Source organism: Rhamphochromis longiceps, linkage group LG4 (genome assembly GCF_057381845.1).
Source record: "Rhamphochromis longiceps isolate RC_006_pf linkage group LG4, R_longiceps_female_GT1.1, whole genome shotgun sequence".
Lineage (NCBI taxonomy): Eukaryota > Metazoa > Chordata > Actinopteri > Cichliformes > Cichlidae > Rhamphochromis > Rhamphochromis longiceps.
Window position 1 is genome coordinate 16921365 of NC_140560.1, and position 21621 is coordinate 16942985.

At 41.1% G+C, this 21621-nt stretch overlaps 2 protein-coding genes across 2 annotated transcripts; one reads left to right on the top strand and one right to left on the bottom strand.

Moving 5' to 3' along the window:
- Positions 1-358: 358 nt before the first annotated feature.
- Positions 359-5612, bottom strand: nudt9 (nudix (nucleoside diphosphate linked moiety X)-type motif 9). Its single transcript, XM_085403535.1, has 8 exons — positions 5458-5612; positions 4749-5024; positions 4547-4633; positions 4277-4363; positions 3952-4063; positions 3635-3781; positions 3435-3519; positions 359-2528 (listed from the first exon to the last, which is right to left on the bottom strand). Exons 1-8 carry the CDS (start codon positions 5553-5555, stop codon positions 2383-2385), a joined length of 1038 nt encoding a protein of 345 aa, XP_085259661.1. The 5' UTR covers positions 5556-5612; the 3' UTR covers positions 359-2382.
- Positions 5613-7150: 1538 nt separating this feature from the next.
- On the top strand, positions 7151-19961 carry mapk3 (mitogen-activated protein kinase 3). The gene is made up of 9 exons (XM_085403534.1): positions 7151-7658; positions 8856-9038; positions 10863-11052; positions 13873-13989; positions 14106-14220; positions 14307-14438; positions 16235-16344; positions 16810-16945; positions 18288-19961. The coding sequence occupies exons 1-8, from the start codon at positions 7450-7452 to the stop codon at positions 16936-16938; spliced, it is 1185 nt and encodes a 394-aa protein (XP_085259660.1). The 5' UTR covers positions 7151-7449; the 3' UTR covers positions 16939-16945; positions 18288-19961.
- The last annotated feature ends 1660 nt before the right edge of the window (positions 19962-21621 follow it).

The following is a 21621-nucleotide window of genomic DNA, read 5'->3' on the forward strand; positions in this document are numbered from 1 at the left end:
TCAAAATGAGCCAATATTTTACATGAAACAATAAAATGATGCGTTGATATGTTTTCTCTGTTCTACAGTGAATGAAATACAGGTTTATAAGATTTGCAAATCATTGCATTCTGTTATTATTTACATTTTATACAGCATCCCATGTTTTTTAGAATTGGAGTCATTATTTGGCTATAGGTTTAAGCTCTAGCTCCACCCCTGAATTGGATACGTGCTTAATAAAATGGTTGGAACATCAGTTTGTACTAACCACTAGAAGCTGTGAGGGCCTGCACTACTATGCTGGTGGAAAAAGGGATCACTGCGCATACAACATAGAGTGCACACAGCAACACAGTGTGAGGCAAACACATTTAACTTGTTTAATATATGTGGGAATTTATTTTCACATGAATAGAATGCAAAGTACACATGAAACATTGGTGTAGCTCTCAATGGCACAAACAAAAACATATAAGGAAACTGTTTCTGGTGTGACTGTGTGAGCTGAAACCAGCTGACGTTGCTCACACAGTAACTACTTTATAATGGTGCATATTTAATGAGGAAACCCATACAATTGAACTCACGATTTCACAACAATGTACATTTTTAAGTTATGCAGACAAACATTTGAAAAATAATAATAATTTTAATCAGTGCAAGTTTCATAAGTAAACCCCTGTTAATTTTCACATTACACCTTATATTAAAAAAATACTTTACAGAACCTGTAAAGCTTTAAGACGAGCAATTAATGATACCAATAATTAAAGTGTTTGTGCAGAATTTTACTGCCAAAAAGCTGTCATCCAGCCCATAATTTTAGGGCTATAGTGCATCATATGCTTACTGAAGTGAAATTTAAACAGCAGAATTGGCCCTTACATGGGTGACATTGTGGTCGGAGAGCAAATAAAAGTTTTATAGGATTTGTGGTGCCTCCTGGAACTCTTGGGGCCCTAATTTGATTAAGGTTAATGCTTGATAAGCCCAACTGATGTCCTCACCAGTTTAGTCACGGTCAGGCCTGACAATACCTTGTAAAATAAGGGAGGAGCGCTTTCGCAGATCATTCATCCCAACAGCAGTTAGACTCTATAACTCCTCAATCACGATGTCATAAGTCACTGGACACTGTGAACATCCACGGTCACCACTTCATGCATAATGGACCTTCCATGACCTTCCAAGCTATATAGTTTATGTCTTCCATATTTCCAACTATATCCATAATCACATACTGTGTATGCTACCATTGTATATAGTGTATTATCTTACTTTTTTTCATTGATTGTACTTAATTGTATTTTTGTATTTCCTTCATATATCTGTACCTGAGCTGAGGTAACGCAAAAATTTCCCCGTTGTGGGATCAATAAAGTCTTATCTTATCTTATCTTATCTGGAAAATCAATCTGAAGACAAAGCAGCTGCCACTCCTAACGGGATTTTATAAATAATTATTTTTGGTTGTTGAGAATAGAGGACATGAGTGCCAAAAAGAATGAGCTAAATAGATGAATAAATAATTATTGACATTTGTCATTAATTATTTGAAATTGAAAATAATAAACTTATTACAAAATAATCATTCAAAATAGAGTTTCATTTAAAACGTAATAAAAACAATTAACGCATTTCCAATTTGAACCCATTATTGACATAATTAATTATGTATTTATTCGATTCATTTTGGGACCCTCCATTCTGCAGTACCTTTAAATAACAGAGGTGTTAGTGTTTGTCTCACACAGATTTCAAGATCTTTCATGCATAATTCATCACTGCCTCCCTGATAAGTATCCCGACCTGTGAGATGACACGTTTTGATGTGTACATTTGGAAAGGCAGCCTGCTGATTGCAAAATGCTGTTTTACATCCACCGTCTGTTGCCACTCGAAACCATGTCTGCTCCTGCGCATCACCATCATCATATCCTTTTCACATGTAAAGATCAAAGCCAGATTCCACTTCTTTATTCTGATTTCTCCCCTTCCATTAATTTAGTAGTACTGTTATGTTCGGGAGATCATTGTGTTTGGTTAATGTGATACTTGTTAGCATTGAATACATTAGCATAATCTGTGCTTCCTCTTGTTCTTACAGGCTTATTTTTACTATCTTGGAAGCAGTCAGTCAAAGGGTTTAATCTAAATGTACAATAGTTCTCTTTTAGTATATCAAACAGCATGCTTAGCAGGCTATCTCTTTTAAACTGCAGAGTACATCTTTGGGAGTTTTAATATAAATTAATATGTGTTAGGGTTTTGTACATCAATCAGTGTAAGTAGGCTCACATAAAATGCCATGCTACTTCAGTTGATGAGCCCTCTCACCACACCAAGGGGCTGTAAGGCTTTTAAGTTTCCTTCTCTCTTAAAGCATTCATTCGTTTTTGGCTACCAGTGCGCTTTCCTCTCTTTGGCAACAATCTCCAGGAAATGGGAGTGGTTCGCATAAAGGGGGAAAGATGAGTCAAGGTCAACCCACTGGACCTGTCCGGCGTCATCACCAGCTTCCAGTGGCAGCTCGCTCACGCTGTTACCTGATGTAAAAACAAAGAGATTTGTTTGGTATGATCTTTTCTTGTGTTTACATATGAACACAAAGCTGGTAACACACAACGAAGATGGAAACCACCTCAAGAAGACTTCAGCGATCCTACTTTACAAACATGTACAGATAGAAATGGAGGCTACAGTGCTGACTGATCATCACTGTTGAAGTTCAGGGTCTGACTGTCTGACTGCTGGGCTGGGGTCAGCATTCACTCAATTTTAACATAACTCTGGCTTTTTCACTAGCTTAGCATCAGCATGATGTATGTGCAGATTCTTGCAACTTTACCAACATCCTCTTGTCCTTTTGTGCAATAAAAACAAAACTAATCTCCATAACTTCACTCCTCAAATAATGTGAGTAATAATAATTGAAAATTAAATATAATTACTGAATTTAATGGAGTAACACGTTCTTTAATTGTTGTATTACTGAAAAATCTAATGTCATTGTAGTTTTAAGTAACATATTACACCCAACACTGGGCGCCACCAACTACCAAGTCTTAAATCCAATCTGGAAGTGCTTTAAAACCTCCATTTCTTTTTTTCTAATATACAGCAGGGGGCGACTCAAAAAGACGTTTTAGGTTGTTTTAGGTCTTTGCGCCACATTGTGACTGACAGGTTGATACTTTTTGAATATGCAGTGTGTGAGGGTCAGGAAACCAAGACAGTGACCGCCAAAATCTTGAGGATGAATCTTCAAAACACGACTTAACGAACCAATGTGTGACATTAAAAGTGGCCACATTCATCTTTTATATACAGTATTACGGTCCAGTGTTTTATATTCATATACATTCATCAACTTTTTTAAAACGCTAGAAAAATGCTGACAAGCAGAGGTGAAAGAAAAAAGAAGGAATAGCATTCCTCATAATTAATGATACCTAAGTCATCGTGAAAGTTGACAGCAACCGTCTCCATCCAGGAATTGTCAGTGTTTCTGGGATCATCGACATAGCCCTTATAGACCTGAAGGAGAAAGATCACAAGCTGTCAGCCCTCAGAGAAAAAGCCTGATAGTTGACCTGACAGACCCACCTGGTGATTCAAATATGGCAGCAAACACATAAGCCACTTTACGAACCATAAATCCTGACGATTTGAAGAGATTGGTGATGCGCTGATGGATTTCCGCTCTCTCTGCTGGGGAACTCGAGAGCGAGTTCAATGCTTCTTCTGAGAACTCCCGCTGCAGTGTGAGAGAAACCTGCTCGCCTGGATCTACCATGCCCTGCAAAAACAACAACAGGACTATAACTTCTTACATATCTCCAAACCCCTCCCTTCCACGACAATGAAATCTTGTTTTTGCTGCCCTACAGCATTTTTGTAGACACCATATGGCAAGCAAGAATGGCGGGACGCCCCTGTATAGACAGAAGAAACATAAAAAACACTTACCCCAGGAATGGCCCACTCCCCACAGTCCTTCCTCTTGATAGACACAAACTGCAGAACAGGCTTTTGGGAGACTGAGTGGTGAATCTTTGCCCCTTTGACATCTACCTTCCATCTGTCAGATGGTGAAATGTGCATAAATGCAACCGGTTGTCTTTGAATTCATCGACTTTTAGCTATGATATGAAACTGTTTCAGTTGAAGTCAGCTTTCAGATGGATATCAAATTACTTGGCACTAATGTGCACTGAGATTTCCACTTTTAAATTATTCATGCGCGGTATGTGAGTGTGGATAATTGCACTGTGTAAAGCAAAAGAATAGGTACCTGGTGACTATTGGATCTGCTGCATGGTTGGGTCCCCATCGTCCTAGCAACCCTCTGCCTGCCAACCCTGTGCGTCCACAAGGATTTCTATGGGAGTAAAAATTTTTATATGGAGTTTTGAGACTTGTAAGCAATGCCTTTAACAATAACAGCTAATGAAACAGCTCTGCAGTGTGAAAGGTTTGCTAACACTGCAGTTACCAGGGCAAATTCTACTAAACTGGATGTTTTATTAAATATCGGAAAAACCATCTTAGAGGTATAACTTACAGCGGTTTTCCATTTTCCACTTTATAGCTTCCCTCAAAGCTCGTCCTGTCCACAGCACCATCCACAGTGTTAAACTTTGGAGAGGAGCTACAAAACAAGTGTAGAAAAAAAATCTATAATGCTTCATAGATCAGATTACATTACTCGCATGGCGCTACCAGAATGTACTTGATAAGCATTAAAGGTGCTATTTGTTGCTCACCCAATATCAGGATCCGCCCAGGCTGGGTTATTTAAAACTGAAGGGGCCGTGTAGCTGACTGGATTATACTCGGGCCACTTCTGAGTCCAGTCCACCTTGTCATCAGGCACAGACAAGCGCTTGATATTGGACCCTGGATACTGTGGGCATCTGGACTTTACATGAGGCCCTACTGAAGATGGCATGGTCGAGTGCCGGCGGCAGTAACTAGTGTTGTCAGCGCTGATGGTTTTACTGGTTGGGAAGGGGTAAGAAGAAGGGCAGGAAATAGCAGGCCTAAAGGAGAGAGAAGATAATGTAAGTACTCCACATGCACTCCTTTCTCTCCAAATTATGAAAATGCCATTGCCCCTCAATGATGACAAGAAATATCTTCTGTCACACGCACATAGATTAAAGGAGTAGGCCGTTAATCAGTGCAGGGCAGCGGGATTACAGCTGCTGTTACACAGCTGCTTCTGCCGTGTTGAAATCTGTACAGTGATCATTCTGTATAGCTGATCTTCAGTGGTCATGTCTATAATCTCGTGCATATTAACATCTATTTTGATATCCATTGTGAATAAATTGGATTGTGCATATAACCCAAGCCACTGTACAGTACTAAAATTACCTGGTGAGCACTATTCAGTCAGACTTTATATTTCCCTATGCTTATTAGCTTGATAGCTTCAAGGTAAAGGCTTATAAGTAATGTTCCCGTCCATACCTTACTCCGGAGGTCCAGATGGTATGCGGGAGTCCGAGAAGAGTAAACGCTAAACGAATCGGTCCGACCAAGTGTCGCCGCAGGGGTAAATGTATCATTCCTCCAATCAATCAGTAGCCTAGAAAGTACAACACAACGGAAACCAGGAAGTGCAACGCCCTGCAAGGTGACGTCCGCAAAGGGGTGCGCCTACGACGGTGGTGCTCGTTTCCATAGTGATCGGCCGTTTAAAGTTGATTTAAAAAAAAAGATGACCGACAGGTAAATGAATGTCCTGTATTTGACATGTATAGCTTAGTGCAACATAAAAAAATAAATGAAAATAGTGTTGTTGTTTTTTAATGTTTTGATCGATATCTGCATAATGTGCGAACGTTTGTAAGCTTTTAGAAAACATTTCCGTGTAAGTGTCGGTAAATTGTTAAAAACGCGGAAAGAGAAAAATTAGAGAAGGGAGTCAGTTTGACCAAACAACAACCTGATGACCTTCTCTGGGTGAGCACTTGGTGACAGTGAGTAGGGAAAATTCGCTTTCAACAGAAAGAAACCTGTAGAGTCAGGCTCGGGGAGGACCAGATCGACCGGGTGGTGAAGGGAAAGAGAAGAGAACCAACACAGCCAAGGTTTAATAATCACTGATGAGTAAATTCAATAGCACAATGCAGCTTAGCGCAACTAAGGGGTGGTTCAGGGTCACGTGATCCAGCTCTATAAGTTTTAACAAAAAGGAAGGCTTTTAGGTCTAATTTTGGAAGTAGATATGGTGTCTGTCTCCCAAATCCAAATTGGGTCCTGGTTCCACAGAAGAGAGAATCCTGGGGCTCTGCCTCCTATTCTACTTGTAAATACTCTTGGAACCACAATTAAGCCTAGAGTCTGCAAGCAAAGTGCTCTGTTAGGATAATGTGGTCCTATGCACGATATGATGGGGCCTGACTATATAAGTGGTTGTATGTGAGTAGACGAGTTTTAAATTCAATTCTGGATTTAACCGGGGGCCAATGAAGAGCAGCAACTCCATGGGAGAAATATGATCTCTTTTCCCCATCTCAGTTAGTACTCTCACTGCAGCAACAGTACTTGAAAGAGACATATGTTTATGATAGATAGATAGATAGATAGATAGATAGATAGATAGATAGATAGATAGATAGATAGATAGATAGATAGATAGATAGATAGATTATTTTATGCTGTATTTTATTATTATTATTATTATTATTATTATTATTATTATTATTATTATTATTATTATTATTATTCTGGTGTATATGGAAGAAGAAACATCCTGACACTAACACTTGTATATGTTTAAATGATGTTTGATATTTACCAACAGTAGTTGCCAGCTATATACTGGTAGTATTATTGCTGTTGTAATGTATAAATAATAATGTGATGCCTTATGTAATAAACCTGACATACAATAAAGTCTGTGTACATGTAAACAAAAAAGCCTCTCCTGTGACATTATCCTGCCACGGCGTGTTCAAACCACCATTTAAAACTATTTTTATTGTTCTAAAATATTTAATATACAAAAAAACAAAACAAGCCAAAGTTCAAATTCATCAGAAACTATTTAATTTGTTTTCCATAACAGCCAGCATGCAACATATTTCGGCACGCCCACTCGCGGCTGCTGCAAGTTTAATTCTTGTATGGCCGCTTGTTTTGTCTCACTACAGCAGCGGAGTAGGCTGTGCCTGTCGTTTGGAGCCAAATGACACGCTGCCGCCCAACGGAACCATCCTTTTAGTTAAATCTAACGCAACTCTTGCACGCGCATTTACGCTGACTGCTGAGACCAAATCCCCGCTCGCGCACGAAATCCATTTACGCTCCAGTAGTAGAGAGGGCCCAGTTGCTGCGCCCCGTCAGTCACACAGTCCGCACGATTAAAGCCTCAGACGGCCGTTAAAGAGCAGCTGAAAGCGGCGGCGGGGCCTAGTGACACTCCCTGACAGTCTCGGAGCGGTTTGGAGAGGAAGAATGGCGGATACAAGCAGCACTGCGGCGGTCGCGGCCGAAGCCTCCGACAGCGCTGCTGTCGCTGCTGCTGCGCCTGTTGCGCCCGATGCACCGCCCGTAGCTCCGGTGCCCAGGACTCCAGCCGAGTCCGTGAAAGGACAGATTTTTGACGTGGGCCCCCGCTACACGAACCTGTCGTACATCGGGGAGGGTGCTTACGGAATGGTGTGGTGAGTAGTAGCGCTTGTCATCTCTTGTCGGGCTACCGTAGCGCGAAGCGAACGCGCTAGCTAACATAATGTGTTTATTAGCAAACACTGTGAGCCAGCTCGCTTTAGCGGCTGTATTCTACAAGCGGGGTCGAGTTAATGTGTGTTCAGTCACGATGATTGGCACTTAAGACACTGTTGAACCTCTTGAGCAGCCTAGCTTTACGGTGACTCGGGTTAGCCGAACAGCCACAGGCGTGGCTATGAGCTTTACAGGAAACAAGATTTGGGGAGTGTTTGCGCAGGACGTAGTTTGCTACTGCAATCAGATCTTCTTCTGCAGGCGGCGTTTGACCGCAGAGGAAAGTTGGTTATCGCTGTAGCCACGTCCGGAACCAGCCTCAAAATCGCTCCGATCTCTGTTTTAATTCTGACAGAGCTGCTGCGGAGGATGCGAGTGACATTTGTGAGCCTTGCCGAGGCCTCTCCCTCGTGTTATCGACGTATGAGAGCTGCACCTTTTCGTGTGGACGTGTCCAACCATGTTAGATGCGTTTGATTATCAGTGTCATGTCGCTGCGTTCACAGCTCGGCCTCATGAACAATCAGATGGCACAGCAGCGAGATGGATGTTGGGCCCACACATCCCACCTCAGCAGGGCGCACACACCGTGCGGCTCTCTGCCAGCTCTGATAGCATAGTGCTATATTGTTTGTGCCATCGTGGTCACGTGACTTTGCTGCTGCTGCTTTCCCTGTTTGTAAACATTGACAGCAATAACTGTTTGGCACACTGACAGCGATCCAAGTGGTCTTGGAGTGTCTGTTAAACATGCGAAAGCTCCAAAACTTACATACATCCTCGCAATATTTCAGTGTGTTGTGCAACCCAAGAATGATCTTTCACTTAGTGTTCCTGATAAAGATGAGTGTCTTTTTTTAATGCAAAACTCACCACAAGAAAGAAACCATCCTCACCTTTTTTTCCAGCCCTGCCTGCTCCTCATGCATCCTACATCTCCATCGTGCTGACACTGCGCCCACACTCCGGCCTACAGCTACAGTGCTTCTCAACATATTACAGCCAAAAAAAAGCCCCATTGCTTGTTGTTAGTAGTGACAGTTTGAAGCACCCTTATGGAGCTCAGTGTCAGCCCAGTTTGTAATACCGTATCTATGCAGTGTGTAATCTGACCCCTGTCCTGTGCCTCTTCCCAGCTCTGCTCTGGACAACTTGACAAACCAGCGCGTAGCCATCAAGAAAATCAGCCCATTCGAGCACCAGACGTACTGCCAGCGCACGCTGAGGGAAATCAAGATCCTGCTGCGTTTCCACCATGAGAACATCATCGGCATCAACGACATCATCAGGGCACAGCAGCTCGACAACATGAAGGATGTGTATCCTGCTTTTTCCATACGTGTTAATTTATGGTTAAAAAAATCAAGCAGGCAGTCACACTGAGATTGAGATGTTACTAAAGGAGAGACAAGAACATGGTTACATTAAAACTGTCTCAAGAGTCCATAAACTCTAAACAGAGTTTAATACCTGAAGCAAGTTCTGCGAGGTTGTTGTTGTTTCAGGGAATATGTGAGATCAAATTTTTACTGTGAAGGAAGTGAGCCATCTTTAAGATGCTGAGAACAATGACTAATATGAAATTTGCGAGTTTATTATGCAAACGCACTGTAGCACACTATTCTTTACTGGATTTAGCCAATGAAGAAGTCATGCAGCATCATGATGGTACAGATGCTGAAGTCAACTGCAGGTTTGTGTGTTTAAAAAGACAAAGTAGGGCTGTTTGATTACAGATGTTTTTGGGGGGTGGGGCTCAAGTACAGGTTTAGCCCTCACCTGTAACATTTGTGACTCTCGCAGAACTTCAACCACCTCTGGTTTTTCTCTCTAAGCTTGTGGCTCGGATAAGTCAGCTGTGACTGCACAGTTATTAAAATTGTGTGGCTTGTGGTGAATTTAGACCAGACGAGCAAACACAAATTATTAATCCATCTTTTACTTGCTCTGTGTGTGCATAGAGTTAAAGTCAGTAGGATGGGTTAAGAAAGGAAACCTGGAAACATTAATGCTGTGGCTGGTAGAGATCAATCAAATCTATAATATCAGATTTGCTTCACAGAGCGAAACATTTTCATCAAATGGCCTCGAGAGTCAGTCATTTGACCACTTTACTCAAACGGCTTGAGCTGCTGAATCATTGCTAAGATCTCTGTTATTCAGCCACATTGGGCAGTAGCGAGCATCCTCGGAACTCGGCACTGACTGAGAACAGTTGCATTGTCTTCTGAGAAACGGAAAGGAAATGCATGAGTCGCATTTTTTGTGTATCCTGTTGTTTTATCTGCTTGGTTTGCTTTACTTAGTCACGTAGTGTTTATATGAACTCGTGAAAACTTGACTGAGTTTGCTAAGGATAATCAAATCTGTCCGCTGATGGCATCATCATTTAGTTACTTTCTGTGTGTAGCTCAGCTGGTTAGTGCACCGTGCACTGTGGGCCTCTTAACCCTTTAACAAGTGTCATTCAGCCTAAGTGGACTTATTTTGGACTCAGGAACCATTTAAATGTTCTCTAAAATGGTCATGTAGTCACAGTAATATTAAGCACTTGTCATAAAAATCTAGTTTGAACTATTTTTCTGTCTGTGTTCAGATAGCAAATGGTTTGTGTCACAATGATGCAGCGAATATTGCTGTAAAACTCGTCTTCTTTTCTTTCCAAAACAATTTTTGTCTTTATCACAAACTGTAACAGTTGTGATCATTTAGGAGCGTTTTTTAAATCAACCAGGACTGTGCGCACATCTACCTGTCAGACTTTCCTCTATAAACCTACTGTTAATACTTGCAATACTTGCTGATCTGGATCTAGAACAGTTGAATGATTGAAATATGTATTTATGCAGTGCTGCAAAAGGATACCGAAGTATAATGGATATTCTAAATTTGGTAAAGCCACCTGTAGGCTCTTTTGGGCTATGTACACTCCTGCTAGAGTCTGTAGTCATTTAGGTTTTCTGTTGTTTGATTTGCACAACAAAATGACTCCTGACCTGAAAGGTTTACGAAAAAGGCTTCAGCCGATTTTCACTGGATTTGAACCATATTTAGCTGCAGAAAGCATCCACGAAGTGTTCCTATCCTCCAGCATCAGTAGATACTAGCTGTTGTTGTCCTCCTTGACCCGTGCATCCTTCTAGCTACATTGTGCAGACCCTGATGGAGACCGACCTGTACAAGCTACTGAAGAGCCAAAGGCTAAGCAACGACCACGTCTGCTACTTCCTCTACCAGATCCTGCGAGGCCTCAAGTACATTCACTCCGCCAACGTGCTGCACCGGGATCTCAAGCCCTCCAACCTGCTCATCAACACCACCTGCGACCTCAAGGTTAGCTCACATGTGCATGCCGCAATCACCATTTAAAACGACAACAATTTTTTATTTTATTTTTTCCCTCCCCTTGGTGTGGGATAGTGGATTTTACATACTTGATACAGCATATGAAGGCTCTGAGTGTAAATCTGGTCATTTGACATTTATGTGCTGCAAAGTCAGTGTTATGTGGCATTTAGGCCATTTATTTCCATGTAATTAAACATAAAAGTAGCATTGTGGGCAACAGCGGTTACATCAGCCAGCTCTCAAGAAGATTAAAAAAAAAACTTCGAAGGAATGTTTGAAGGCTCTGCCAGGAAAACCAGGTTGCTACTGTTTTAATGATACAGTCTTTGGGCCTTGTAATGTATGCTGTATTTAGAGCTTAATTGACGGCTGTGTCGCTTCCCAGCTGCAGTGTGGTTTTGGTCCATCCTGGCCACGGCTTCGGACCACATCCGGGTGTTTTATTTTGAAAACTGACCAGATGCCCAAGGCCATTCTTCTCTCTTACTTTCCTTCCTGCTCAATCGGCTCTGTGCGGTGTGATGCGGCGCTTGTCAGAAATAGACCGGGCACATATTTTTAGCTAAGCAGTAGAGCTGGGCGATAGAACGATAACGATATGTATCGCGATATAACTTTTACTCGATAGAGAAATTAAGCTATCGCGATAGACCTCGCCGCTCTTGTCCTCAAAAAAAAAAAAAAAAAAGGTCAGCCAATCCAAATTAGGTAGCGCAGAGCCGAACCAATCACAGCCGCAGCGTCACGTCGCGTGACTTGTTACGTACAGCACAAGTGCCAAGCCGCACGTGTGTTTGTTTGGGAAGCAGCCAGCGGGTAATGGAGCCAGCGCGTAATGGAGGAAATGAGTGTGCCGAGTAGAAAAATCAACCGAGCGTGACCGAAGAGAAAACAGATGATGGTTCCAATGCCGGAGAGATTGTCGAACAGAAGAGCCAAAGAAGTTCTGTAGTGTGAAGGTATTTCGGCTATTTCAAGTCTGACAAAAAACAGAGTAGCGTGCACTGTAAATTGTGCCGAAAGCAAGTCTGGAAATACAATAAACTGGTGCATGCGTCACACTGTGCGCCACGTTATTGTTTCGGTGAAATGAATTTCTACAATACTGTTAATTCTACTCTCTGCAGTGTTTAAATGCTTACATATACACACAGTTACTGTCCCTCCACACAGACGACTCGGTTCTGCTTCTATGCCCCAGCTTTGTTTACTTTTTCCCACCGAGGCTTCTAGACTTCTGATTGGCCAACATTTCTGCACGGTTAGGAATCTAGCGCCACCTGCTGCTTTGGCATGTTCATAGCAGCGTTTTCCTTCATTTCTGCCTTTATGTGTGGACGGGATTCTTTTTTTAAAACGAAAACGGAAAATCTCCGTTTTCAAAAATACCCGTGTACGTGTGGACGTAGCCTCAGTCTCTGACTGGAAGCGCTAATTCGTCATTCGGCTTTTGTCAGACTAAAGTAACTGTTTGAAAAGCTCAGCTATACAACAAGGAGAGATTGAGAATTTCCTTTTAGTTCTCAGTTTATTTGATACTGACAAAAGTTAGTCAGTTTTGTCTGTTCTTCTGTAAAACAAACTAAGATTTATTTTTAGAATTAATATTTTGTTTCTAAGTGGAATTGACAATTTAGTCTGTTTCGTTTGTTCTATTTTGAAACTTAAACGCTTTAGCGGCTGCCTTTTGTGTAGTTTGCAATATTTGCCTTTATTTATCTGAAAAAGTCTCATGTTCCTTAAGTACATCTACCCTGTTGAACTTATTATGGGAAATAAATATTTAAATAAAAACAAGCTGCTGATTATTTCACATTTTACTTGTGAGCAACGGCACATTTAAATCTTACAAATATAGTTATTTGGCTTATATCGTGATAGATATCGTTATCGCCTGAAATGAAAAAAACATATCGTGATATGAAAAAATCTCATATCGCCCAGCTCTACTAAGCAGAGAACATCTACCTGGAAGCTTCTGAAACGCACCGCAGCACATCTGATGAGAATGACAAGTGTTCACCTCAGCTGGCTTCAGTCAAATTTTGCACTTTCAATGAATTTTAGTATGAAATGACTAGGCTCTCTAGCTCATGCTTCTTATTTTATGACAGAAAACGATCCTGAAAACGATCCTAAAAACACCTCTCATGGTGTCTAAAGTAAGGATGCAACCACACAGTGTAAACGGTGTTTCTGCGAGTGTATTGGGAATTACAGATAAATGATAGGAATATCTTATCTTTTAAGGAATCATAAAGATTTTGTAAGAAAGTGCATAAAAAGTGATGAAAAATAATTTTTTTAAAAAAACAGTAAAACTTGAATACAAGGCAAACAAAATCTCATCTCCAATCTTTTTTTTCTGTTGTTGTTGTTATTTTGAGCCATTTGTTTCAATGTTGCACAGCCTTAGAGTAGTCCGGGTGAACTATGAACCTTCAGCCATCAATCCCTGGATTAGTTGGATCATGTGGGAGGAGTAAGGAACAAAGGCAGCTCGTGTTGCTGTGGTTTTCTGAAGCCTTCCCTTCCAGAGGAATAAATGCATCTAAACGAATGTTCCTGCAGCTATATACTGGATCTGTTTCCCAACAATGTTACTTACTGTACGTTTCCATATAACAAGACCAAAATCATTTAAAATAACTGTGTTGCATGCATATTAAACAGAGAAGAAAACTACATCTAAATCTAAAATAACTTTCTGAACATGCTTCACTACTTTCAGACACTCTGGAGTTTTGTTCTGGGCCAGCTGGCAGACTGCTGTTTTTGACCTCTGACCCTCTGTGTTGTTGTCAGATCTGTGACTTTGGCCTGGCGCGGATAGCCGACCCAGAGCACGACCACACTGGTTTTTTGACTGAGTATGTGGCTACTCGTTGGTACAGGGCTCCAGAAATCATGCTCAACTCCAAGGTAAGACTGTGGGTAACTGATGAGGGGTTTTTTTTTTTCCTTTTTAATTTATTTAGTTTTCGATAAATAAAAGATAAAAATCACAGTTGGGCTAAGTGCGTGTGTTTGTGTCTCAGGGCTACTCAAAGTCCATTGACATCTGGTCGGTGGGCTGCATCCTGGCTGAGATGTTGTCCAACAAACCCATCTTCCCTGGGAAACACTACTTGGACCAACTCAACCACATACTGGGTGAGACATACTTCTCTCTTATTTCCACATTAGAGATCAGTGATGTTAATGAGCAGCCGTCTTGAGTCTCCTTGTGTTTTTTACAGGCATTCTTGGCTCTCCATCTCAAGAAGATCTGAACTGCATCATTAACTTGAAGGCGAGGAACTACTTGCAGTCCCTGCCTGAAAAACCCAAGATCCCGTGGGAAAAGCTGTTCTACAAGGCAGACCCTAAAGGTACTGTGGCATGGTTTATTTGCAGTCCTGAATACTAGCAAGGAGTGGACATTTATATACTTCAGCATTGCTAAAGATGCAGTGTTTCACTGACTTTATCAAGACGTTACCCAACAGAAATGTACAAGAAAGCGTACTTTCTTTATGACACTAAGTCATGCTCGATTAGGCCCATGTGAGAATATAACTGGTAATTTCCCCATGATTTCACAGCTGCTGAGTTTTCTTCTCTGGATATAGTTTTGATTATCAAATGAGCTAAGGTTCCCCACAGTTTTTACTGATCTAGAAAAAAAATCTTGAACTAGTAATCAGTTGTTTTTTATGCCGCCTCAGGCAGCTTCCTCACCTAACTGTGTTTTCATTGGTGCGAGTGCATCTAGGGCAGACTATTTCCTGAGCCCTGTACTTCAAATCAAGTTCAGCATAGCCAGGTTGTCTTTCTATTATCTGATTAACTTATGTCTGCTACTAGGTCGATGCCTAATTTATGATCTTGCGCAAACTGTTTTGTTTGCGTATGGATTGAGAGAGAGAGAGGGGGGAGGGGGGGGGGGGGGTTTGCACCCACCATAAATGTGCTCCAACATCCCAGCTGCACGTAGCTGGTCGGGGAAGACCTATGTGTTAGTCGAATGCTGATTGTTTGACAAGAGGGTTGTCGAGGCATGGGATAAGCGTAGAGAAATCATCAAAAATCATAAAATGCAGCATGGAAAGCACTGTGCAGTGGAAACATTTCATTGTTTGTAACACTGTTTCACTTCAGTTTTTTGTGGGTTAGAACTTCTCTCTTCCCCTTGGCTGGCTGTTGTACCAGCAGCACCAGTAAGAATAACCCTCAGGCCTGTTCTACCACATATTTTGTATGCTGCCTCCACTGACAGCAGATGTTCTCTACAGGTAGATGGGCAGCCCACGCACTACCAGCGAACTGCCAACTTGCTGCCGCCACTGAACTAAAATTTCAGTTTCAACCGACATGCGTATCCAAGTTAACCCCGGAGTTTTCCATGCACCTTCAGATGAAGAGGGTGGTGCTGAATTTTTACAAACCGAGATAAAACTGTTCCATAGGAAAAGAGGTTGAAGACACGACAAATAAATTAATGTTTAAAATAAGGTTTTGTTTGTTATTATCGTTTCAGCTGCACATTCTGTCACGTTTAAGTGTCCGAAAACAAGGCAGACTCCAACGCGATTGATGTGGTTTATTTGCAGTCTTGGCGTATACAAATACAAACAGGTGTTCTGTTTTAGGATCCTATATTAATGCTCATAAAACACTAAAATAGTTAATTGTTTGCAGCCAGTCAGGAGAAAGTTGCCTCTAAGGTACACACTTTATTAGGGCACAGGGGTGTGACCTCACTTCAACAGATGTCTATGTAAATGAGATCAGCTGTAAATCAGGATTGCTGTGAGCAACAGAGATTTCCTGTTAGCGACCAATTAGCAAACAGCAGCATCAGGAAATGATTCACATGATAAAAACCTGCACCAACGCCTTTAAATAAGCTGTGATATATTGGATAGAGAAATTGCCATATTATTATAATGCATTTGTCTCAACTAATATTTAAAAAATGGCTCATTTTGTGTGTTTGTGTGTTCTGAGTGAGTGGCAGGATTTAAGAAACTGTTGGAAACTGAAACGCATCAAACTTCTGGAAATGTTTCACGTGATGTTTGCTCGGGTCATCAGTTATCGGGTGAAAATTAAAGAAAAGCTGTAGGTTATATTTTTGCATAACCTGGCGAGTGAACTAACTAAGCTCCTTGTGACTTTAATGCAGCTCTCGATCTGCTGGGCCGCATGTTGACCTTTAACCCCATCAAGCGCATCACCGTCGAGGAGGCCCTGGCTCACCCTTACCTGGAGCAGTACTACGATCCTTCAGATGAGGTAAAATACAATCTTTGTTATGTGCAAAATGCACAAAGTGTTAAATTTGTGTGGTAAAGAGTTTTACACAACATACAAGCTACATAAGGAAGCTGGGTTTAGCCATTTTTCTACCGTAAGCTAAGATTTGATTTGATTTGCAGCTATATTGGACTGTGCTGTGAAGCCTCTTAGCAGTGTTTGGATTAAGTATTAAGTTTCCTCTCAGGTTGTGTAACTATAAGAGATTCAGTGCAGTAAACACATGTTCATTGTACTGTAGACTTTATTTTACCTGTGAGATTACTGCTGCTTTGTGTAAGTGTAATAATCGTGGTTATGGTGTGTGGTGTCGCAACAGTGTGAAACTCATGCAAGCCACCACCACACTGCGCTTCTCACTTTGCAAATGCAGAGCAGCGTTTTCACGAAATGACTCGTAACATTCTGCTGCTGTCTGTGCGTGCGTGTGTGTGAAACGTGCAGCCTGTCGCAGAGGAGCCCTTCACTTTCACCATGGAACTGGACGACCTTCCCAAAGAGAGGCTGAAGGAGCTGATCTTTGAGGAAACGGCCCGTTTCCAGGACAACTACCAGCCGCCGGTTCGCTCTTGAGACACAGGTACACAAAAAAGGCTGCTTTCTTTGCACCCAAACTCAAAGCAGCAACACAAGGTTAAAAACACAAAGTATATTATGGAAGAAGACACACACTTTTCCCCACATTAGCTAGATTTAGTACTTTTTCATAACACCTCTACATTAAGTTCTTTTGGAAATCTTTCTTCCTCACCTCATTGGACTACACAGCTACAGCTTGAGCTAGTCTTTCTAGTTTGAAGTCTTTTCTGCATTATTTGAGGCTAAAATCAGTGGGGGTTTTGGTATTGCTTGAGCTAATCTCGCACCATCTTAGTGATGATTACAAACATGCCTTGCATTGAGAAATCCTTTCAGATCAGGCTGAGATAAGCCAAAGAAAATCAGGAAAGTGAGATTTTTCAGATCTAGTCAACAAGCTGTAAGAGCTCTGGATAGATTTAGTTGTGGTGTGCATCCACTAGATGTCAGTGGAGTCAAGTGCTGCTCATGCAGACACTTAGACAAGCCACAGCCTAGAGTGCAAACTTGTTACAGATCTAAAAAACTACAGTAAATGTACAGAAGCAGTTTGCTTCCAGATTGGGGAATTTTGGTATACATTGACAGGACCTCACAAAGTAGTTGCTGATTTGTCGGCTGCACATCCATGATGTGAATCTCCCGTTTGATGAAGATTTAACTTTGAGTACAGTTTGAGGTTTTTGACATTGTGCGTTACAGTATCACCACAAGCCTCAACTATGATATGAGGCAAGAAGGATCTGTGCTTTCATGTAGTTTACCTTAAATTCTTACCCTACCAAATGTCACAGCTGAACTGAAAACTGTTGTTGTTTTTTTGTTTTTTAAGCCTCAGGTTCCTCTTCTTACCAGGAAATTAAAGAGACGCTCTTCTGCATATCCGTCTTGTAAGGCGTGGTTACTTGAGTTACTGTTGCCTTCCAATCAATTTGAAGCAGTCTGGCTATTCTCCTCCGACATCAATAAGGGATATTCACCCAGAAAACTGCCGCTCATTAGACATTTTCTCTCTTTCAGACCATTCTCTGTAAACTTTAGAGATTGTTTTGTGGGAAAATCCCAGTAGCTCAGCCCTTACCTGCTGTCATGTGATTTGATGGGTAGATATTTGTGTTAATAAGCAGATGTACCTAACAACAAAGTGGCCGGTGAGTGCAAGTGTCCACTGAAAAACGTCTTTCCTTGACCGTTTTATTCTACATATTAGGTCACATTTGGTTTCAGCTGCACTACGTCCTGCATGGAATCGGTGGTCAAATGTTACTTGGCAGGATTCTAATAATAGGATTAAATGATGTCATTATTAAAGTCTTCTGTTTCTTTTTCTTTTTTTTCTTTAGTCCTGAGGAGTGACAAAGAAGCGCAGAGGCTCGGAACAACTTGCTAAAAATAAAAGAAAAACGCATCATCAAGAAACCAACAAAAAGATAAAACCAAGAAATACAAGCATTAAATTGCTAATCTTTCCATTTCTACTGCAAAGAGAGAGCTAAGTTTAAATTTGATTTCTGTGCTTGGGTGGGATGGTAGGGTCTGTCGTACTGTTTTAGTTCTTTTTTTCTTTCTTTCTCCATTTTTATGCCTCATCTACAGCAACACGCTGTCCCTTTCCTCCTCATCAAACCTTTTCTTTCATGTCGCTAACCTGTCTGAGCTTCTCCTGTTTCTCCTCTTTGTGTAGCCTCCTCTCATGTATACACACGTACTACTGTATTAACCAACACCATAACTTTCTTGTCATGATCCATGTAAATTACGACCTTGTAAAACTGAGGGCTAAAAGAACGGGGTATGTTAAATCGGGTGTGTATGTACATACAAAAAAAACTTGTTTTTTCTTTTCTTTTTTTAATTGTGCTTGTTGCAGTTTTTGTTTGTACAACATTGTTTAAGGGTTGTTTTTTTTTCTTTTTTCTGAACACTTGATTTTGAAACAAACCGATGTTTTTACTGGCATGTTGGCAGGATTTCATTTGTTATCGGTCTTTTTCTTATAAAAGTGTATGATGTTCATATGAATGCATGCATTCCTGAAAACTTACCAAAGTGGCTGAGACATGCAAGGGACTTGGCTGGCGAGCAACATGGGAATAATAAAAGAGCAGGCAGACTTTTCCCTCCTTCTTATATGTGGACAGTCGGTTGTATCCAGGAGGCCGTGCATGACTTGGGCTAAAAGCATAAAAATAGTTTCTCTTATTATGTGTTTGTGCAGTCATAGCGTTCATACTAACGCCCATGGTGCTTTGTGCTGGGTCAAAAACGCCCAAATTATCGCCACTCTAGGAGAACTGCACGTAAACCATCAGCCTAACTGAGTTGAAACGTTTTCCTTTATTAAATGTAAAACGGTGGGGTCGCTGAACACGCTCTCAGTCTTATTTTCTGTAACCATTTTGGTGAACATGCATCCTAGAAAATGGGGTCTGGTTTTGTTTGACCCGGGGTGCCTGTCATTGAGGCCTAACTGCGAGCGAAGACTCAAATCTAGCCACCCGTTAATACAGAGTGGGATCTCCTCACCTTAAGCCACCGGGGAGACGAGAGCAAGCTCATTAAAATTCCTACTAGGAAACTAGTAAAACCTGCTTTTGGTTAATGTGAGAGCTGATTGCACGTGGCAATGACTACCTGTTTTTGGGTTTCTGTTTTTTACGACTCCTGTTGAAACCAATTGTCGGCTCAGCGCACAGCCAAGCACCCATCATCGCTCTATGGTTGTGCTGTATATATTATATTTCCAGTTACTCCTTACTGGGTTGTTTTTTGTGTGTGTTTTTTGGGGGGGCCTGTGTGTAATTTTCCCAGCTTCCTTTTCTGGTTTCTCCAGAGTGTTTTCCCTTAGCTATGTCCTTGCATCTGTTTGGTGTCTGCTCCCTCCTGTCTTTGCTCTGGATGTGACTGTATTAACCGTTGTTTGGTAGATCACATACCTGAGAACAGTATAGGATGTCCCTCCCCCTCCAGAAACAGACCAACCCATGCACTGGGTCATCCCTCTCATGCAGAGCAGTGATGCTAACAGATGCACCTGCGCCTCGTGTTTTGTGCTTTGTTTTTTTTTGTTTTTTGCAGCAAACATCAGATTTGTGTCGCTCTCTGAAGCCATAGCCAGCACTCTGGGATCAGTGTGAGGCTTTTTGGTGCATGTGGTAATGCTCATTCTGGTTGTTCAGCCACCCGACTCTCACCGTGCTTTTCTCAAAGGGCTGCCTTCCACTCCTTGCTTTTTTTTTTTTTTGTAAATGTACCCGCCTCTTTTCTGCTTACCCACAGCTGAATTGGTGAACACTGCGCGCCACCGCTGCCGCTTTCCGCCTCCCTTCTCTGGTAGCCATGTGTCCGTCTCACCCACATCATGGACGAGGGAGAAACTCGCTCCAATCACGCGACTCAATCAGCACGTCTGCACTTTGTCTCTCCAGCCTTGCCCCCGTTTTGTTTTCCCTTCCCCGCCCTGTCTAGCATCCTGCTTGTTGAGCTTTAAGTTTAAAGTGTTGCGTGTTTTCAGACTCATGGATGGTCTGCGGTGATTCGTCTATGTACAAGTGTTTGTGTATTTGCTCATCAGTAACGTAAAGCCAAGACTCCTCTCGTCATGTGCGTGTGTGAGAGATGGAACTTGTTTCTTTGCCGCCTGGGCCGTCTCCCTGCAGTTACCTGTAGTTTCAGATCTTTGAGATGACTGTCATGCAGATGTTTTGTTTCATATGTACATTTGGGCTGCCCCTCTTATTTTATTTTGTTTTTTGGTTTTGTTGTTGTTGCTTTGTTTTTCTTTTTTTTGTGGTTCAGCCATCAAATCAAACATCTCACTGGTTAATCATGAGAACAACCCAAGAGGTCCATGTTTTGCTATCCTCCTGACACACACAGACACTCCCCCTCACTCTCTATCTTAGGGGGTGTATCTGTGTGTTTATGAAAAGTTGCACTTAAACACACCATCTACATTCACACAAGTTTAAAGGCCCATCTGTCACAGGGCCTGTTTCCAGATATTGATTTTAAATGGGTCGTCTTATTATTGCTATTGTTGTTATATTGGTGAGATATTGTTTGGGGTAGGTTTTTTTTTTTTTTTTTTTTGTTTGTTTTGTTTTGTTCTTTTTAACATAAAAGGGAGTTATAGTTGGGTGTTGTTGTTTTTTTTTCTTTTGTTTTTTTTTTTTGTTTGTTTGTTTTTTAATTAGTATGTTTTTAATTTGTATTTTTCTTATTTCTTTTATGGGCGTGATTATTATTGACAGTGTTTTCAGTCAGGAAACTTGGTTTGGTTTGTTTTGTTTGTTTTTTTTTTTTTTTTTTTTTTTTTTTTTTTTTTTTTTCCCTTACAAGATCTTATAAGGAATTATTTTAAAAGAACATATAAGTAGACTGTCAAAGAGATATGAGTTGTTGAGGGTTATAGTCTGTATATTCTATGGGTATTATGAATTAAACGATTAACAAAAACACGTTATATACATACAATTGAATAAAATTTCCTGATACTGTTGAAATTGTGATGTGGTCTCGTTTTCTTTTTGTTTTTTTATTAGCTAATAAAAACATCAAAAGATACTTTATATTCAAAGGTCAATATTATTTAGTTTTATAGGTTTAATATTGAAATTCATCGCCAATATTGTAACCTTTGAGGAAGCACTTTGACAACAGTGCAAGGCAAGAAGA

Coding starts and splice junctions, on each gene's coding strand:
- mapk3 (XM_085403534.1), top strand. CDS start 7,450: ATGGCGGATACAAGCAGCACTGCGGCGGTCGCGGCCGAAGCCTCCGAC. Junction 9,039..10,862: donor CTCGACAACATGAAGGATGT/GTATCCTGCTTT, acceptor GCATCCTTCTAG/CTACATTGTGCAGACCCTGA. Junction 13,990..14,105: donor AAATCATGCTCAACTCCAAG/GTAAGACTGTGG, acceptor TTTGTGTCTCAG/GGCTACTCAAAGTCCATTGA.
- nudt9 (XM_085403535.1), bottom strand. CDS start 5,555: ATGATACATTTACCCCTGCGGCGACACTTGGTCGGACCGATTCGTTTA. Junction 5,025..5,457: donor ATCTGGACCTCCGGAGTAAG/GTATGGACGGGA, acceptor TCTCTCCTTTAG/GCCTGCTATTTCCTGCCCTT. Junction 4,634..4,748: donor TGGGCGGATCCTGATATTGG/GTGAGCAACAAA, acceptor CTTGTTTTGTAG/CTCCTCTCCAAAGTTTAACA.